The 21,788-nt window shown below is 29.6% G+C and overlaps 1 protein-coding gene across 1 annotated transcript; it reads left to right on the top strand.

The window, feature by feature from the left end:
• Positions 1-13,975: 13,975 nt before the first annotated feature.
• Positions 13,976-18,986, top strand: LOC148190670 (putative mitochondrial-processing peptidase subunit beta, mitochondrial). The gene is made up of 9 exons (XM_088101950.1): positions 13,976-14,888; positions 15,937-16,101; positions 16,896-17,033; positions 17,124-17,275; positions 17,371-17,479; positions 18,042-18,140; positions 18,289-18,354; positions 18,557-18,664; positions 18,775-18,986. Exons 1-9 carry the CDS (start codon positions 14,262-14,264, stop codon positions 18,859-18,861), a joined length of 1,551 nt encoding a protein of 516 aa, XP_087958076.1. The 5' UTR covers positions 13,976-14,261; the 3' UTR covers positions 18,862-18,986.
• Positions 18,987-21,788: the final 2,802 nt, after the last annotated feature.

Raw genomic sequence — 21,788 nt, 5'->3', positions numbered from 1 at the left:
TATGACTTTTTCAAGAGAGGATTATTGACGAGATACAATACTAGTGAGACATTAACCCAACTCACACACAAGATATTGACACTACCTCCAACCATATTTACTTTTCAATTAATTTAAATATTGGAACACCGTTCACACGTTAACCTTGGTTCAATTATGTATCATTCCTTATCCACGATTCAATTCATACACCAAGAAATTAATTACTTCACTAAAATTGACCTAAAAATAATTCATTTTTGTATAAGAAAAAAGTAATGAATTTAAATATATAAAAATAGAAGGCAAATGGAAAAAATTATTAGATATATATTGATATATTTTTTAGAATGAGATGACTCATTTCATACCCTGTTTTACATAAAACACTAATAATAAACAAAAAAGCTAGTTAGATAAGATTTCTTTTATTAAAAATATGCGTTATTAATACAATTTTATTGTTTTTAATAAATTTTTAACGTAATTGTAATACTCGTTTTATTTTATTCTTTTCCTTTTAAAACATGAAGGTCTAAATTAAAAATGTATTAAAAAAGATTGATAAAACAGTTATGTACTTTCATTTTATTTTATTTTTATCTCCACCCATAGTAAACACATCAATTTAAGTTAATTAAAAAATAAATGAAAAATTAATGTTAATTTAAACTCTGAAAATATTTTTTTAATGTGCCAATTAAAAAGAGAGACACGAATATAACTTCCTATTATTATTATTACGACTTCATTATTTTATTACGATTGTTTTCAAGATCCACCATTGTATTTGAAAACATGAAAAATGCGTACTCAAATGGAACAGTGTATAACTTTTAATACATTCACATTTGCTTTTGGAATATCCGAATAGGTAGCAAACTACAAACGAAAATATGAATAGTTTGGTCAGAGATATGTGAAGGATTTCGATTGGTGAGAAAGTTGAAAGTTTGGTTTCAGATAGTTAAATTAAATTGCAGATTTTGGTGGTCGTGCATTCATTGCTTCGCATGGCATATAGTCGGCACAACAACACAATGAACGACACGTAAATTTTGACAGGTTGTATATTGGAGACTCTTTTGATCATCAAGTTCAGAATTCACTCGACACAATATTAAGATCATGCATGGAGGAATAGACGACAATGTATGACTTTGAATGATGTTTGGATGATCACAAGTTCTCTTCTCTTTCCCGCCACAACAAAATTCCAAAATGGAATGTTCAAATAAAGCACGTGAAATTCAATTATTTTGAGAATTTTTCTTGTAAGCATTTTTGAAAAAAAGAATTAGGATTAGTGTTTGATCAATCACACTATTGTAATTAGTATTTAATTTATAGAGCAGAAAAAATCCACTGAAAAACATTTAAAATTTGCATTTTGATATATTTTATGTTGGATTCTCACATAAAATACGTAAAAGATAAATATAAAGAAGAAAATCACTCTCTTTTTGTTGAGAAGTAAATTTGGCCAATAGTTTTACATTGGAATAAAGAAACTTAAAAAAAATTACTACCATATATCACACATATATAATCCATTATTTCTTAATGGTAGACTTATTTAAAACATAATTGTTCTTACTAGAACCATAATTTAATTAACAAATTCTCCCTTAAATTAAATGTTATGTAGTTCATATCAAATTCTGAACACACTCCTAGTGATTTGCGTAATTTTAAGAAAGTATTTAATTTGAGTGGTTTGGTCATAATATATGAGCCACTTGTTCTTGTTAGGGCTGGGCAAACTGAATTGCACTGAATTATATTGATGAAAACTGTACTGAACTACAAACTATTTCTTTTGAACTGAACTAAACTTAAAAGTAGTTCAGATAAACTGAACTGAACTTCTTAAACTATAGTAAAAACTAAACTGCACTGCTAACTACACAAAATTTAACTGATAAGGTTTAAGTTTTCCTGCATTCCTTACTTTGGATTCTCATTCAAAGTCCTTTGTCGTTGCCTGTCAATTGAACTTAAACAGAGATAACTCTAAAGAAAGAAGAAAGAGTGTTGGTTGTAGTACAATGGCTGCCAATGCAGAATTTAGGAAATGGGAGAAATTGGCTTCGGCCCCGTTGGCGGCAGCCGTTATTGCCTTCAACTCTGACATGCCTGCCCTTGCTGATCTCAACAAATTTGAGGCTGAAATGAGGGGTGAATTTTGGATAGGATCGATTGCACAATTTGGTTCTGTAGATCTCAGGTTGGTTTATTTCATTCCATTTTATCTTTGCGGATTCATAAATAACACTTTCGGACTAAGTTTTAGGCAAAAACGAAACTGAATTATCTTCGCTAATTGTTTTGCAGGAAAATCGTGCATGTGAATGACAATTTTAGAGGTAATTTTTTATTGCAATTGGCTATGCGTTATAAAGAAATTAGAAATGAACATGATGCAATTTCGCTGTTGCAGATGATACAATGGACAAAATCAATGTTAATAAGACAAGTAGTTCATACAATTAACTGCACTAAACTGATATAAAGTTCAGTTTTTCTAACTGAACCAAAAAGTAGTTTAATTAGTTTTTAGTATACATCAGTTTAGTTTTTTTTTAAGTATATTATAGTATAGATAACTGTAGTTTAGTACAGTTTATTAAACTATGCCCAGCCCTAGTTCTTGTGTCCCATAATGCGTCATCAAGATATTTTCAACCTTTCTAAGATCTCGAAGGAAATGAAATCTGACATCAATATGTTTACAACAACCATGCAAAATTGGATTCTTCGAAAGCTTAATAGCAGAGTTACAATCATAATGAATTTTAGTAGTCTGGTTTTTCATTTTACACAATTTTCCCACAACAATATGACTTGACAAGCACATGAAGCTGCATGCACCTATAAAGTATACCTATAAATTATGCTTATGTAGTTGATAGACTCACCATTGGTGTTTCTTTAATGACCAAGAAACAACAACTGAAGATAATAAAGAAACATAACCTGAAGTATTGTTCCCACAATTTCTTTATAGTAAGTCTTATCCACCTTTAGACCAATGTCATCTTTGGTGAGTTTAACACCAAGAACAATTGGAGTTTGCATCGAATTTCTTTTATCCATTCCAAACCTTTGCAACATCTAGGCATATTTCTTTTGACATAAGAAAATGTCATATATTCATTGCATCACTTCAAGACCCAAAAAATACCCTATTTTACCAAGATTTGTCACGTTAAATCATGCTTCATAGAACTTTTAAATTTTGTAAACATCAACTCATCATTTCCTAACTATTAATATTATGTCTTCATTTTTCTCTCTTCATAAATAAAGTATGCTTCTAGTCACACTTCTCAAATCCTTCCTTCAAAAAATATGTTTCTACGCGGCTATATTAGGCACATGGTGCTTGCTTAAGGCCATAAAGGGCTTCCTTAAATTTATACACTTTATGCTCATCCCTTTTTTGTATATAACCACAAGGTTGGTCCACATGCACTGTTTCATCAAACTCTCCATCTAAGAATGTTGATTTTACATCCAGTTGATAGACGGTCCATCCCTTTTGAGCTACAAGTGTTATTATCAAATGAATTGTCTCCATGCAAGCTACTAGTTCAAATACTTCTGTGTAGTCTACCCCATATTCTTATGCATACCCCTTCAAACAAGCCTAACTTTGTACTTATCCACTTCTTCATTCTCTTTGAACTTTGTCTTGCAAATCCACTTGACTCCAACTTTCTTTGCTCAGTCAGGTAATTCTATCAATTCTCATTTGCCATTTTTATTTATGGTTGTCATCTCTTCATCCATGACCTTCCTCCCTTTTGCAATTTGAGCAGTAGTATCAAAGTGAGTAGGATCACTATCAGATATAGCCAGATTAACTTTTGTACTACCTTCAGAAAAACCTTGGCCAGTTTCATACTCTTCCATCAAAATGGGTGGTCTTTTACACGTTCGTTGAGCAGGACTAGCCATAGAATCAAAGAACCTAATATCCTCTTCTAGAATATTAGTATTATGTCATGCCTCATGTTATTCAATGTTTTCTTCTTCTACAAGAGTTTATGCCACATTCTTATCACCCCAATCTAAATCACATAAGATGGTTTCTTCATATTTCTTATTCTAATCCCAACTTTTATCTTCATCAAAGACAACATCCCTGCCTATTATTTTAGTGAAATCGGATCATAAAGTTTGTATGCTTTTGATACTTCACTAACCCCTAACAAAACAAAACATAGACTTTTATCATCTAGCTTAGTTCTTTTAGCATCAGGCAAATGAACATGAAAAGTGCATCCAAAAACTCTAAAATACTTAATTGCAGGCTTGACTCCACTCCAAGCTTCTTTTGGTGTTTTATTTTGCACTGCTAGTGTGGGACACCGATTCAAAATATGAACAGACCAAGTGACACCTTTAGCCCCAAAGGTTTTTGGCATTTTCTTCTATAACAGCATGCTTTGAACAATGTTCATAATGGTTCTATTCTTTTGTTCAACAATTCGGTTGTGTTTTGGTGTGTATGTAGATGTTAGTTGTCTACGAATACCATTGACACAACAAAGTGTGTGAAATCCCGAGATGTAAACTCTCCTTCGCGATCGGTGTGTAAACCTCGAATTAAGGAGTCGTCTTCTTTCTCAACATGAATTTTAAAATTCTTTAACACAAAGAGCTTATGATTTTTTTTCAAGAAATAAATCCAAGTTTTTCTAGTGAAATCACCAATAAAAGTGAACAAAAACCTCTTTTTGCTCGAGATAGGTCTGATTGGTCCACAAAAGTTTATTGACGAGTAGATTACTTAGTAATTCATCAGTGTTCAACGTGTTTGTATCCTTAGATTCTTCAATGGAACACACAACATAATCAAAACATGGATTATGAATTTCATAATTTTCTCAACTACTACAACATCTCCTTTGTTTTCACCATTAGACTTCATTTTGTTGGCTATGGTGAGTGTTTGAGCAAAATACTTGTTTACAGATTCTCCCTCCTTCATATGGAGATTTTCAAACTCTTTATTTAGAGTTTGTGTTTGTGTATGCTTGACTTATGAAGTATCTTGGTACTTCTATTTTAAAGAATCCCATACATCCTTTGGTACAACCGGTTGCACAAACAAACTCTCTGATGCCATAACTTTGTACACCTAGAAGACTGTTGCTTCTACTATGGATCAGGTCCTATGATGGAACTTTGATACGAAAATGTTAGAATCTCACGAAAAATACGTAAAAGATAAACACAAAGAAGAAAATCACTCTCTGTTTATTGAAAAGGAAATCTAGCTAATATATAGTCTTACATCATAATAAAGAAACTAAAATAGAAACTGCTAGCATTATATTATGTAAATGAGATAAACTTATTCAAAACATAACTGTTTTTATTGAAACCATAATCTAATTACATTTTATTTGATTTTTTAAACACCTTATCGATATTTTATTATTTTATATTTCAGTATAAACCTTAAAAGTACTCGAAATTTGATCAACGCATATTAATTGTAATTTTATATTTGGATCTATTAATTGTTTATTATCAACAATAACATCAAAAAATTTATATAAGAAAACAAATAGAATTATCTATGTTAAAAATCTTAGAAACAATATTATATAAGTCTTATTTATATATATATATATATATATATATATATATATATATATATATATATATATATATATATATATATAATATTTCATAATGTTCACTATAAAATAGCAGTTTGTATAACATTTTTCAACACCTATAGCAAATATTGAAGTTCTTTGTGAAGATGAAACTTTCTTTTACTATTACTATTTTTTTTCCTTCATGTATGTGATAAATTGGTGGATACTTGCAAAAGAAACTACACATGAATCTCTACCTACCTTTTTTGTCCTGAAATTACGATGATAATGTAATATGTTTGTTATGCCTCATCACCAAACCCTAATAAGCAAATTAGTCTTTATTTAAAGTGGGGTAGTTAGTAACTTAAGTATCTTTGCTTTATATTCTGCTCAATTAAACTATTATTTTTCTTTCCAAGATAAAACAATGTATTTTATTTATTTTTTAATCAGAAAAAAATACACTGCTGACGAAGACATTGTTTGGCTTTCTATCAATGAGTTACAACTCAACTTGACTTTAGCATAACGTACTTATTTGTTTTTAATTGTCTTTTTCTTTCAAAAGATTGAAATTTATTCGAACCTCATTCATAAACTATTATATATTTTCCAACTAATGTGACACCAATCACAATCCAGCTCTCACAGAAAGCAGTGCTATGGAAAATAAAATATATGCTTATAATACTTTTAGTTTCTTCAGTTTTCAAACTATGAATTAGATTTCTTTCAATTATGTGAGACATAAAATATTACTCCTAAAATGTTAAGATTTTTATAAAGGTGGTATAAAGTACTTCTTTGCTTTTGTTAATTATTAATTTCTATCTTAGATTTTTGGCTTAATACCTCTTTTGGTCCCTCTTTAGGGGGCAATGTTCAAGTCCGTCCTACGTTTTTTAAAAAGTTAAATGTAGTCCCAACTTGTGAAAAAAATGTGCAATTAAATCCTTTTTTGTCAGAGCGTTAATTTTTTAACGGTGTAATTGACAACATGGACTGAACAGTACGACGTGACTGTTTTATGTGAATGTTGTTTTTGTGAGGTTAAATGACGTGTAAAAAAAATATTTTTAGGGGTAGGGGTTGTTTGCTCTATATTGAAGAAGATGCAGATGTTGATGGAAGACTGACGATGAAGGATTTACTTGCAGGTTCGAAGAGTTCGCGACGGGTGACTTTCATCATACCCATTTAGGTTCAACTTCACGCCTCATCCTACCCATCCTACACAATGCATCAAGTTCATTCTCAACCACTTTCAATACCAATAGATACCCAACATCAAGATACCAACTCGTGATCTTCATTTAATCTCAAGATTTTCTTTCATCTGTAAAAAAAAATGGATCAAAGCACAAACAAATCCCTTAAATTCAGTACATTCAACCCAAGAATACATCCCCAATCTCCCAATTTTCCACTTAGTTGGCAAACTCTAAACTAGCCATCCCAACCCCCATCCACATCCTGTCTCCACCGCAACCGTGAAGCTCCCACCGCCGTCGCTCACCACCAAGCTTACCGTCGCCAGCACACTGTTGTAAGTCGTGTGACCGCGACCCCAAACCCTTGCGCCATGACCGTGACCGCGACCCCAAACCACCACCAAGCTTACCGTCGCTGGAGACATGGTGTCTCCAGCCTGCTTCTCGTTCTTCTCGGGAGGCCAAACGACCAACACCTTAACTCGCGGCAGGTCACCTTGCCACCTCCTAAAGGCCTCCCTTCTCTTACTCATTCTCACGGAGGAAACCCTAAGAGGGGTTTGGGCTTGGCCCATCTTCAACGCAAGCAAGCAGCTCTATTCTCTGTCAAAATTTTTTTTTTAAAAAATTTAAATTTTACACGTCACTTCCACGTAATGACATAAACTAGACATGTAATTATGTTTTGTCCACGCTGTCAGCTATACCGATAAAAAATTAACGCCGTGACCAAAAGGATTTAATTGCACACTTTTTTCACAAGTTGGGACCACATTGAACTCTTTAAAAAACATAGGACGGACTTGAACATTATCCCTCTAAAGAGGGACCAAAAGAGGTATTAAGCCTAGATTTTTCTTCTAATTTTATTTATAAAATAAATAAATTAATGTTCTCTTAAAAGATGAAAGACGATTTCGTCAATTTAGGAACACGAGAAATATTAAGTTTAAGTTTAAAAAAATGAAAAACTAGAAACATACTTTTCATTACAGCTTATAGTTTTAAAACTGTGATTAATAAATGTTCAAGGTGTTGAAATTAATTAAACAAGGATAATTTTGTCATTTTCCCATAAACAATCATTAATGGAATTATCAACTCTCATTATACTGTATATGTTTTTCATAATTGAACGTATATTGCAAAATTATTTTCTACTGAACTCTTCATTATCTAATATTAGTCATCCAAACTTTCTCTATCTACTATCCAATGGTAAGGTACTATCTTCCAACATTCAAGTCATTACTTGATCAAAAATTTTGATCAAATTTAAATTAAATATAAAAGTGGAATCAAATTATAATTAAAATATTGTTTACAGGTTTATGTTATTTACCATATAAGTTCCTACTCAAATGAGTCACAATGTTGTTTATCATAAGTTTCTATTCAAATGAGTCACAATCATAACGTGTTGGCCTAGAGATTTTATGGTCAATTTACTTATAAGAAACTGAAATAGCTTTTAATTAAACTATCTAATAAGATAAGGTTTTTAACATGTATGATGAGATACTAATACGCAATACTTAGTTTAATGTGCAATATTATTATCAAAATAGATACAGTTTTTAATGTAGAAAGCATAATTCTCGACATTAAATACTCAGTGTTCGATTAAGTGATTTATTCATGAAATATTTAATAGTCGCATTATTAGTTGCAAGCTATCCTACATTAAATATACAATAACATATATAATATTATTGTCTTAAATAATCTAAAAAATATAATTAAAAAATTGCGAAGTATTCGACTATATATAATATATATATATGAGTTCGACAAAGAAGTATATGTAACTTAAAACAAAATAAAAATTATGGGAGAGACATAAACACAATTAAGTTTATAAGATTTTTTATAAAACTAGAATTAGATATATGTTTTTACGTTACTATTGAAATAATATTGTTAGAGTTATGTTACATTTAAGTTATTAAATGCTTTTTGAAAAAATTGAATTTTTTTTTATTATGTTGTTTTTAAAAATATATTTGAAAAATTAAGGTTGAAAATATATTTAAATTGTTATAGGGGTCAACTATAAGGGATACAAGATTTATGAATATATCCTAACAATATATTTTATATGTTTGAAAAATAGAGAAATATTGGAAAATAAAAAAAAAATGTAGAGAATTCCACGAGTATTATTATAAAAAATGCATTATTATTTTTTTGTATCGTAGTTCTAAATTGTCCTTATTACGTTAGGGTACGTCAGAAATTTCATCCTTGTCTCAAATAAAAGCATAAATAAAAATAATGGTTTATTGTCCTATCCACAGTTTTTTAGAAGATGAAAACAATCATGACGTTACTTTTTCATATTGAAGACTATTATTATTGAATTCATTTAATTTATTTAAATGTCATTAAGGAAATTTAACTACAAATACTAGATTAAAAGTTTAGTTAATAAACAAATAGTTTTGAAGTGTGCTGCATTCATTACTGAGGAAGTTGTGAGAGTTTATGTGAAGTTGTTCTTCAACATAGTTTATTAGTATTTTAATACTACATATTATACTAATCTTATTCAACTTGAAGATAATTAAGTAAAGTATAATAAATAATTCTTTTTTTCTAATGATTAGATTGAAATACTATTAAATGATTCCACCTTAATGCCAAATTGTTATTTGAGTTTAGCGTAAAACAATTTATAAATATCAAAATATTTTTCTCTCTGTTTTTTATACACTTTTCATTTTCATAGTAAATATTTTGTGTGTTCATTTTCTTTCATTCTAGCTCTTAGTATACATATACAAAAGGATACGTGTCGAAAGTATTTTTATAATTTAAAATTTCAGAAGCACTACGAATATATAAACTATAATTAAAATAAAAAATATTCTCTTGCTTTGCACTTTTGCTTGTCACTATTTATTAGTAATATATTATGTCTTTACTAAAATAAAGTAAGTATTATAATAACTTTAATTATTATTATATGTATATGTCGGTGCCTTGTCTGCCAGCAGAATTTGGCAAAACCATGGGTTGCTGATGATGTTGTTTTGCTACTCAGATCTTGAACTTTTCGAAACTGCTTCTATTGTTTCCTTATAATTAATAAGTGAAGAGTTCAATATTAAAATAATAATAATAAAAAAAAGCAGTCCAGTGAAAATAACTCACATTAAACAGTTCTTGCAATAGTTATAGTTATCATATTAATACTGAGAAACAGAAAAAAATAAAATAAAATAAAATAAACTTAATTTTGATTGCTAAATTTGGAAGGGAATATGATTGATTATTTAAGTAAAGTCTCTTATTTCAATTATGCTACATTAAAGGTTAATTTCAAGTGATTAAACATGTGAAAGTAGAAGCAAAGAAAAAAAATGTAAAGGCATGTTTTATTTTTTTATAAAAACTAAATTAATTTTAGTTTTGAAAAATTTAATATAATGTTGCTCTTTAGTTGGTGAAATCACTAAGTAAAGTGTGAAATTAGCCACGATGATGAAAATGAAAGAAGTAAATGAGAAAACATCCCACTGTGTGTGTCTTTTGAGGATTATTTTGGAAAAAAATTTAATACATAATAGATTTGGATGAGAATTTTATTGTTGAATAGTATTAAACCTTTCTTCGAAAACTGATTTTAAAACTGAAAAATAACATGCCGATGAAATATGACAAATTTAAATTTAATATGATTTTCCAAAAAGTATCTATTTTATAGTTTTATACATTTTTCTTTAAATGTAAGGTATACATTCTTTTATCAGGATTCAATTTATAAATTTGTTTACCTAATTTTCACCATCAAATAATTTATACACGTCACAAGAACTCTTTCCTCGACGAAATTATTTCTTTGAAAATCAATATTTATCACTGAATTAAAAGGCATAACTATAATAATAATATAATTTGTGTTTAATTGTTTGAATTTGATTATCACTCCAATTGTTTTATTTCTATCTTGAGATAATTGATAACATAATTTAAAAGAAAATGAAATTACAAAGAGAAAGATATTTAGTGAGAATGTCATATGATTGATATTTATGATACTAGTAGAATGCTTTAAATGAGTTCATTTTATTGTGTAACTTGTAATAGTTTATACAAATAATGTTAAATGTTAAAGGAAAACTATACATGATAAATATTTCTATATCTACTTTAGCATATATATGTATATATATAAATATATATATATATATATATAAATATATATATATATAAATATATATATATATATATATATATATATATATATATATATATATATATATATATATATATATATATATATATATATTATTGCATCGCTATTATAGTAAATGGGACACTAAAATATCTTGGCAGGATTTATGCCCTAGTTCATCAGATGTTCTTAAATCAATTATGAGAACAGTACTATGGATAAGTTAATTTTTACTGCAGTTAAACGATTTTCCAATTGTTAAATAACGCAATTAAAAATACCACGACACAATAAAATATAGTGCAATTACTAAATGGAATGTCATTTAGATAAGTTATTGTTTTACTCTCTCTTTTTTCACTATACCTTCAGGTGTGTTATTTCTCAAAAACCAAACGAATGAGGACCATCAAACAAATTGTTCTTGGGCCACACTATTGGCACTTCCTTAATTCCTATTTAAACTACCAACATTTTACTAATCTATACTTCATTAATTCCTAATCAAATAGTATAGTTTAAATAAAAAAATCTTTATATTGAAAATAAATGCACTCTTTTAAAATCTTTGTTGCATTACTGAAAATATTACCCAAAATGTATTTAAGAACTACGGGATTAGAATGAAAAAAAAAATTCATACTACATGAATATTTTTAATGGATATATGTAAGTATTGGATACTTGTATTTATTTATCCACTTACTAATGAGGTGGGAATGAGTATCATGGTATCTGATATATTCCCTGCTTTCTAATAATTATTAATGACTTTTATTTAAGTTTTTTTAAAAAAATTCAAGTAATTAAAATAAAATTATCAGTAGAAGAGATATTACTAATAAAATAATAATTTAAAATTTGATTTCATATATTTTTATTTTTTATTTAGACCTATAAAACATTTTTTCTAAACTTAAATATTTTTTAAAATTAAAATACCTACATATAACAAAACATTATTTACAAAATAGATAATTTTTTTATTATTATAAAAAAAACATAATTACGCATGGCATTTTCACTCATTTAATTATAATAGAAATGTGAACAATGAGCACATATGAATTTGCTAAAGTAAAATAACCACAATTTGCATTTACTTTTTTACTAGCAGAAATATTTAGCCTTGTGTATTTGATTTTTTTTTTTATCATAATATTTATTTTTAAGACAAGATCGTTAAAGCAAACATTGTTTTAAAGTTTAATAGAATGTATAAACAAAATATCGTCTAAATTTGAATCGTCTAAGATAAAAAGTTTTAAAAGTTATAACTTCAGTATCCTAAATGTTATAAAGAACTACAACAAAGCGTTTAACAGTAGCGTCTAAAACAGTTTAAATTGTCTAGGATAAAAGTAAAGAGGCTATATATTATAATTGTCTAACGCTTTAAAACATGTACGTTGTAGTACTTCTTTATTGATTGTAATGTGCTCTCTTATTTTGTGCAGATCACTACCTTTATTCAAAAGTCTGCTTATGATCATAATAACATTAAGAGATTGGAAGATATTCAAGGAATGTTTCCTTCATGCTTTCTACCTGTCCTTTCCGTACACACAACACAATTCTTTTGCCAAGATACAACATAGCTTCTAACATAGTACTATAAAGGCTACACCTCTAGAAAAAGTCAAAGATTTGAATAACGGATCTCTTTTGAAGAAGTCTATATAAAGAAGACTGCATGAAAAGAAGACAAGAAGAACAATTGTTATTGAATACACTCAAGCTACCTCTCTCTTTAAGCTCTGTCTCTTGGACTTGTTCTTTGACAAAGAAATTTCTTTACAAGTTTTCATAATCTTATTGTATTGATTTCAAATCTTCTCTAAGAGAATTACAAATTTTATTCTTGTATTTTGCAAAACCATCTAGTCAGTTAGACTAGTTGATACCAGGAGTGCTTATACTCGTTATAGCCAGTGGGTTAGTTGTATACTAGCAGTGGTTAAACTTGTTGCAATCTTTTACGATCAGTGGAACCTCTTAAAGGTATTTAAGGAAGAACTGAATGTAATTCAGTTTAAAGTAAGCCAATATAAAAACAAGTGTTTCTTATTACTTTTATTTTTCAAAGGTTTTCCTAAACATTGTTTTATAAACTCATTTAACTACATTGCAAATTGTCTAACCCCTACAAAGAAAATTAAACGTTATTTTGCGAAAAGACTTAAAACTTTATTCAATCACCCACCCCTTTGTACAATTTTGTTGTGTTACAGTTTTATTAAGTTTAATTTAATATTTACTTTGTAAATTTAATAAACTTATTTAATTGTAATTTTTTTATTTCTAATATGTAAAAACTTTGAAAAATAACATTTTTGAAGCAATGGTGGTATAAAAATAATGAGATTGAATTATTTTAATATCAAAAATTTTTAATATTAATAATTTTGTTATGAACAGAGTTTTCTTATTTTAAAACACTGTATATATATTTTTTTAATCTTCTATTTGGATTAATCAACTTCTCCGTAAAGAAAGGTATGTAACTTTAGAGTTTTGTTTTCCTCTTTAATACACTCCATGAATAACATTGTATAAAGAGGGAATTTGAAGATACAAGAGAACTCTTAGTATACAAAAACATCTTTTTCATGCTCCTCATACTTATAATATCACTTTTAGATCTTTGACAACAATCCTTACATATTAAAGTGATCATCTTCTTTTATATACTTTCTGTCTTAAAATACTGTTCATACTTACAAGAACTGCACAATATTTGTGTCCCATCATCACAAAAATTACTCTTAAAAAATCTCACTTTTCAAATAATGTTTCAGTTCGAACAAGAAAAACTTTGATTCTCCTCCACTGCACAGACAAACAAGAGTTCGAAAAACCTTTCCTTCTACTATGCGGACAATAGACAGTAACTCATGCAGAACAACGTACAAAACAAAAATCGCCCATGTTCAACATCACAAAAGCTGCAATACGTAAATAATAATAATAGGAAACGAGAAATTTGAATAGAAAATGGAGAGATATATGAATCACAATCTCATTCTATCCTCCACCTTTTGGGGAAGGTAACTACCTAACTAACTATGTGGCTTAAAAAAGAAACAAAATTGTGTGTTTGGCATTGGTCAAATGAATTCCGAATGAGATGCTATTGAAAGTGGAACACTAAGTGAAACTCACTCTTTCACCCTTTCCCTCACAAACACAAACACACTGTGATCATAACTCTCTCCTTAACATAGTAATGTTATCATTATTCTCTTCACTGTGATCCAACCCACATACCCACCCGCCATGGCCTCCAACCACCTTATCACCCTCACCCGTCGCCTCCTCCGCCTTCCACCCACCGCCCGCCCCTTCTCTGCCGCCCCGATGACCTCCTCCTGCCCCGCCCCGCCAATGCTCTACGACCGCCTCGCCTCCGCCACTACTGCCAAGCTCCGCCGCCTCGACCACCCCGACCCCCGCTTCCTCAAGCACGGCAGCCCCGTCCCCTCCATCACCGACCACACGCGCGTCCTCGCCGCGCCCCAGACCCGCGTGACCACGCTCCCCAGCGGCCTTCGCGTCGCTACCGAGTCCTCCCTTGCCGCACGCACTGCCACCGTCGGCGTTTGGATCGACGCCGGGTCGCGGTTCGAGACTGAGGAAACCAACGGCACCGCGCATTTCCTCGAACACATGATCTTCAAGGGCACCGCGAAGCGCACCGTGAGGGAGCTCGAGGAGGAGATCGAGAACATGGGAGGGCATCTCAATGCGTACACCTCACGCGAACAGACCACGTACTACGCTAAGGTCATGAACAAGGATGTTCCCAAGGCTCTTGATATTCTGGCTGACATCTTGCAGAATTCGAAGTTCGATGATAATAGGATTGTCCGTGAGCGTGACGTGATTCTGAGGGAAATGGAAGAGGTAAATGGTTAATGTAATATTTTTCTTCTTGTTTACTTGTGTTGATTTTAAATGTTAGTTTTTTTATGCGATTGTGTGTTTGTTTGCTTTGAATTGTGGGAGATGAAGGGGATACATGTTGTTGTGTATTCTAATATTGAATGTGTTGATTGTTATTGATGTGATCGGTGTAGACGTTTCGTGCGAGTAAAATCTTAGGATCTCACGATTCTTTTTCTCTATTCTATGTTAGAGGTATTATTTTCGGGAAATTGGATGTAGAGGTGTTTTCTGGTTTAAATGGGAAGTCAGAGAGCCGATGAACAGTAGAGTATGAAATGAATTGAGTTGTTTTTATTTTTTAAGATTTTTCATTAGAAGAAAAGATTGGATTTTGGTCTTTTGGAAGAATCTTGATCAAATGATATCCAAACGGGAATGGTTTTTGTTTCCAATTTAATGGAGTTTGAGGATAATTTACGCAACGTGTCTATCTCTTCTTACCAGTTAAACAAGTTCATGGAATGCTTTAGCTTGAGTAGGATGAGTAAGTTGTTATGTGGAACTACAACACATTTGTTCTAAGTTCAAATGTTTGCATTTACATGTTATATGCCAAAATGGTTTTCCTATTTGTAATCTTATTTTCTTCTACTAAAAAAATGATGGATGAAATGTGGTCCAATTTCATCATATCTAGCAGGGTAGCTGTTTAGGAAATAGTGTAATTAGGGGCCTTTTGAGATGTAATTTAATTCAGTTTTCGAATAAAAATGCATCTAAATCAAACATAAAAAGTATATACAGTACCGTTTAAAAGGGAACTAAAGTTCAAAGCCTAATCTTGTTTTGATAAATATATTGAATAATAAACTAATAAACAAGTAGAAAGATTTTTAGTGTTATGTGTGTATATATTTCTGTGCGTGTTAAGTGCATTGCTATACAATATCACTCTTTTACTTATTTGAGTTTATTTAATTCCTTTTTCTATCTTCCTGTTTCTTTCATGATTTAGTTTATGAAAGGCTAACACAGTAATATTCTCATGATGTGTAACTGCTTATAGGTTGAGGGACAAATGGAAGAAGTAATCTTTGACCATTTACATGCAACTGCTTTCCAGTACAGTCCACTTGGTAGAACAATTCTTGGACCTGCTCAGAATATCAAGACAATCACTAAAGATCAGCTGCAAAGCTATATTCAGGCACACTACACAGCTCCTAGAATGGTATGCAGAAATTCTTGAGCTTCTTTTTGTACATGTCCTCTTGTTAGTAATTCATATCATAGATATTCTTACTACATTGTTATTTTGTGACATTTCATAGAGTATATCTTTTTATTTATAAATAAGATTAAATATAATTTTAGTTTCTAAATTTTAAAAATTTATTTATATTTTAAAACTTTGACATAATTTATTTCTCAAATTTTAAAAATAAATAAATATAATTCTTTTAATCTAAGTGCATTAAATTGTTTTGATGTATCAAATGGTGTTTTAGGTTGAGATTTAAATTTTTTATACTATTTAAGATATTTTAATTTAAATGTCAGTCTGAAAAGTCATTTAACACAACTAGTTGTTAGTAAAGACATAATTTAATATATTTTTTTATTATCTCTATAAGATTCTATTTAATCTTATAAAATTTATGGAAAAAAATGTTTCATTTTAATTTAAAAAAGACTTGTTTGGTGAAACTTGAATTTGGTATTAAGATCCTTCTTATTAGTAAGGAAAAAACATAACTTCTTTTTTAATTCAAGAACAAGAAGATTTAATTAGAAATATTAAGAGATTCTTAAGGGTGTTTAAATAAAAAAAAATATGTAAAAGAAATGTTAACACTTTTAGATTAAGAGGACTATTCATATTTTAAATTAGAAGACTAAAATATATTAAAGTTTTAAAACATAGACATATTTCAATTTTGCGTTAAAGTTTAGGAAGTAAACATATTTAATCCACCTTACCACAAAATGGAACTATAACTGTTTGGTTTGGGTCTGATTTCTTAGGTGGTTGCCGCATCTGGAGCTGTCAAGCATGAAGAAATTGTTGAGCAAGTAAAAACATTGTTTACTAAGTTGTCAACAGATCCCACCACAGCTTCTCAATTAGCTGCAAAAGAACCAACCATTTTTACCGGTTCCGAGGCAAGATCATTAGAGTAAATACGTTGAGTGCAGAAAAACCTGTCTTGTGTAGTGAAATTTAATGGCTATTTTAATGTGTTTTTAAAACAGGTTAGAATTTTGGATGATGATATTCCCCTTGCACAATTTGCTGTAGCTTTTGAAGGTGCTGCCTGGACAGATCCTGATTCCGTTGCTCTGATGGTCATGCAAGCTATGTTGGGTTCTTGGAATAAATCCACAGGAGGTGGAAAGCACATGGGGTACACCACTTAAGCACTTTTTCAAACCCCAAAATAAAAAATAGCTACTCTGCCTCCTCATGATCACATAACAGCGTAAATTTTACTTGTTACAGCTCTGGGTTGGCGCAACGAGTTGGCATTAATGAAGTTGCAGAAAGCATTATGGCCTTCAATACTAATTACAAGGATACAGGTCTCTTTGGTGTTTATGCTGTTGCTAAGGTGAGTCATTGTGTAGATTCTAAGATTCACAATGCATTTGTTTATTGTTTACAAATAGATTTGAATACAAGCACCATCTATCTCCACATCACATACTAACTTTTAGCCATCTTGAATCTTTCTAATCATCTTTGATTTTTCAACATTTCTTTCTTATTATGCTTCCAATGATGGTTATCCTAATTTTGTTTAGAATCGTAAAATTCAAATATAATGAAAAGATACTTCAAATATAAGATATAAATGATATATAATGTTCAAAACAAAAATTTAAACTAGAAATAGGTGAAAAAACTTGGGCAGAGCTATATAAACCTATTAGAATATATAGTGTTTTATCTGTATAAACCTATTAGAATCTAGAGTGTTGTGGCTACGGTATTCTTAACTGTGTGCAATGTACATGAATTCCTTTATTTCAACCGGTGTATGAACATTTTTTTTAAAGAACATTATGTACAAGTTGTATGCAAAATATATTTTCTTCTGCAACCTCTGGCTCTACGATAAGTTTTACATTTTTATTTAATGAAGAAGATCCATTTTTAATTTGTTCTTTCAGAAGGATTGCTTGGATGACTTAAGCTATGCAATAATGAATGAGACAACCAAGTTGGCGTATAAGGTTTCACAAGATGATGTTATTCGAGCTCGTAATCAGGTGTCTACCATTACTCCTACTTTTCACAGTTTCTTTACCCTGCTAATTTGGCTTTTGCATGCAACATACGTTGGATTAGTTGGTGCTCAATTTACTTTTGTATTCTGTTCACTGGTAGCTACTTAGAATTGTGTTGTGTTTTTCACAGTTGAAATCTTCACTCCTGCTCCACATAGATGGAACAAGTCCAGTAGCTGAAGATATTGGGCGCCAGGTACTATAAATCTTAACAACTTTCATGACAAAAAAAAAAAGCAAGAGGGTATGGTAAGAATAGTGTAGATTTCAATGGCCAATATCATGCTGAAATTTCCTTGCTGTTTATACCATGCAAATAATTGAATCAATACAATGTTTTGTTGCTTCCATTTGATGTTTCCAATTTTTATTTACTTTTTATGTGGTCATTATTTCAGCTACTCACCTACAACAGAAGAATACCATTTGCAGAATTATTTGCTAGAATTGATGCTGTTGATGCAAGCACAATAAAACGTGTTGCTAACAGATTTATTTATGACAAGGTTTTGTTTGAACCATTTATCTTGTTAATCTTTCAACAACACGAACGCCAGTTCATTAGGCAATTTGTTTCGTCAGCTTGTCTCTGAACTCATTACATTGGGCCTTGCAGGATATTGCAATTGCTGCTATGGGACCTGTTCAGCGTTTGCCTGATTACAACTGGTTCAGACGAAGAACATACTGGAATCGATATTAGTTTTAATCATAGTTTACGTTTCTTCAACTTCCCGAGAGATGTGCCCAAGGAATCAAATTTACACCTTGTGTATCTCCAAATAGTTGTTACAACATTCAATTATCTATTTATTCATTTATTTGGTATAGGCATTTTTAAAACACAGGGAGAAATAAATATGCTATTCTTCACGGTGTAATTGTGATTGACTCCGAACCCTCATAATGCGCGACTAGTTAGTGATACATGGTAGTTTAATTTTTTATTAAAAATCTACTTGTTAGGTATTATTATGATTCAAAGTTCAACAATCATATTATCACATGGAAATCTGCTAAAAAGAAAAAGGAAAACAAACACAAAAACATAGAGATCAAACTAAATTCATGCTAAAAAAACATACAACCAAACCTCTAATAAATAGAATGTTATACAAAACAAAAATCTAGGAATTGATACATATTACAAAAGTTTAAAATAATAAATGAAGAACATTAAACCAAGTGGTGGATATGAGACCCTAAGGTAGTGAAAACAACTTACTTTTAATGTCAAGTAGTGTATTTGTACACTCTCAACTACATATGGTTTATCATAGAGCAGGGCAAGCTGGATTAAATATCTAAGATTAGTGGGAGCAAAATAAATTTTTTAGATACTTAGTAATAATTTTAATAAAATCAGGAAGGTGCATATATATATATATATATATATTTATTGGCCACTAAGTCTAATATATTAGAATCTCAAAAGTTAACAAAATAATTACCTTCACGAAAAATATGACATATTTGAAACTTTATTAATAAAAAAAAAACGAACTTACCAATAATAAAAAATTATAAATAATGATCAAAATTCGTTGATAAATCAAAATTATTAACAACTTGTCAGTCATAGAAAGTCTATCGATAAAATGATCGTAGATAAATTTTATTGACAAATAAAAAATTTTGTTGGTAATATCAAATGACCAAAATCTATTAATAATTATCAAAAACCAAAATCAATAGATAATTATTGATTAATTTTGTTCATAGGTATATTTTAAAATTTTGTCATTTTTCTCTTCTTCCTCCTCTTCTTTTATTTTTTCTTCTTTTCCTTCCTTTTCTTCTTTTTTTTTCCTCTTCCTCTTTATTTTTCTCTTAATGTACAAACTTATATAATATATATTGTAAGACTCGTCTAATTATATAATAAATAGAATCATCTAATATGTATTAATAAATTCATCTAATATATGTATGAATAAACTTGTATATAGTACAAACTTATTCATATTACACAATAATTAATTGCTACCACTACTATTATCATCCAAAATCACCATTTTTCGGTTAAAATTTCTAGCATAATTGAAATTACCTCTATTGCTAAAAAATTTGTCATTAAATACTAATTTCGTGAGTTGAACTATTTGAATCGACATTAACATAGAATGCTAAGTTATAATTGAATCTTTTTTAGCAATGTTAATGGTAGAAGATTCAATTAATCTTCTCCTAAACTTGTTTATACTCGATTAGTGTGCAAGTAATAATGCCTCAATGTCACTTATTGGAGTACAGCCAAAATTGCTTTGAATAACCAAGGGCATTAACTACTAAATTGATACAAAGAAGAAATTCATCAAGCATCATGATAAAAAAACACTATAATTGTTGCGCTTTCACATGTTTACATTTCTAAAAATACTCATGAACTCCCAAATTTGATAAATGTTCACGACCTATTAACCCAGATAAATTCACAGCCTATTAATCAAGATAAAATTGACAAGAAATCAAAGACACAATATAAGGATCTAATCTTGTTCTCAATTGCAATAAGCCAAAATTTTACTTCCTATTTGACAGTTTTCTTCAATGAGAAACCATATGAAAATAACGGGTTTGCGACAAAGCGATGAAATTCACGTTTCTTAATAACCAATACAACTTATTGCTCCCGTAATAGAAATTAAAACAATTTATATTTTTAGAAATAAAAGACAAGAAAGGAGAAGTGGAAGTGAAGAAAACAAAATTTTGAGTTGTCTTCATGGATGCATCTTTAAGCTCTTGATATTCAAGATATAACTTGTATTAGATTATTTGAAACTTATTCTTACAGTAAGTTGTAGTTGATTTTTATGTAGAAGTATGTTGACATATGAAGGTAACTCTAGTATAAAATTTATAGCTGTCCAAAACTTTAATAATTGTCCCATTCACTAATACACCAAGTTGGCATATGAATAACCATTATATTAGGAAAAGAGTGAAAACAACAACGAAATAATTGTCTGGTATTTTTGAAAGTTCCTCTAAAGTCAAAGACTATAGGACATCAAAAGGCAACATAGAAAAGAACGTTTAAAGGTGATAAGATAGGTGGGTTTCCAACTTAAAAAAAGTACCTAAGTGAGACTAACAATAATACTTGAATCTACTATTTTACTTAGTGGTAGATATTATTAGATATTTTTATTCAACCATTTTTCAGGTATTCGAGTCGAATTTTTTTAGAGATATTATTTAAATTTTATGAACTTTGTATTATTATATTATTTAAGACAATATAATTTACTTATTGTTACATAAAAAATTGTTTTTATAAAAAATAGTTATATATTTATATTTCATTTTAAAAAATTGTTAAAAAAATCATCCTAATTATTATAACTGCGAAAAAACAAAATGTAAAGATAAGAAGAAAATTTTTAAAAATAACATAAGATTAGAATCAATATTTTTCATATATTAATTACTTTCTTATATATAAAAATTAGGTTTTTAGTCAATTACATTTCAAAATCGCATATCTAAACTCTCTTTTAAAATAATTATTTGAAAGATCATTGCTTACATAACATAATTTCATTATGAACTTCATTAGGAAGAAGTTGTTATGTTTATGGACGACTTTTGACTATGGGAGTGAAGTCGTAAAAACACATTATGATA

The sequence above is a fragment of the Vigna umbellata genome, chromosome 11 (genome assembly GCF_029865625.1).
Source record: "Vigna umbellata cultivar VRB3 chromosome 11, Vumbellata_1.0, whole genome shotgun sequence".
Classification (NCBI taxonomy): domain Eukaryota; kingdom Viridiplantae; phylum Streptophyta; class Magnoliopsida; order Fabales; family Fabaceae; genus Vigna; species Vigna umbellata.
Note: the sequence above shows the minus strand (reverse complement) of the source record. Positions and strands in the feature narration are given on the sequence as shown.

Bases quoted from the DNA above. Each gene is read 5' to 3' on its own strand.
- LOC148190670 (XM_088101950.1), top strand. From the start codon at position 14,262: ATGGCCTCCAACCACCTTATCACCCTCACCCGTCGCCTCCTCCGCCTT. The intron at 14,889-15,936 runs GTAAATGGTTAA...AACTGCTTATAG, and splicing joins TTCTGAGGGAAATGGAAGAG to GTTGAGGGACAAATGGAAGA. The intron at 16,102-16,895 runs GTATGCAGAAAT...CTGATTTCTTAG, and splicing joins ACTACACAGCTCCTAGAATG to GTGGTTGCCGCATCTGGAGC.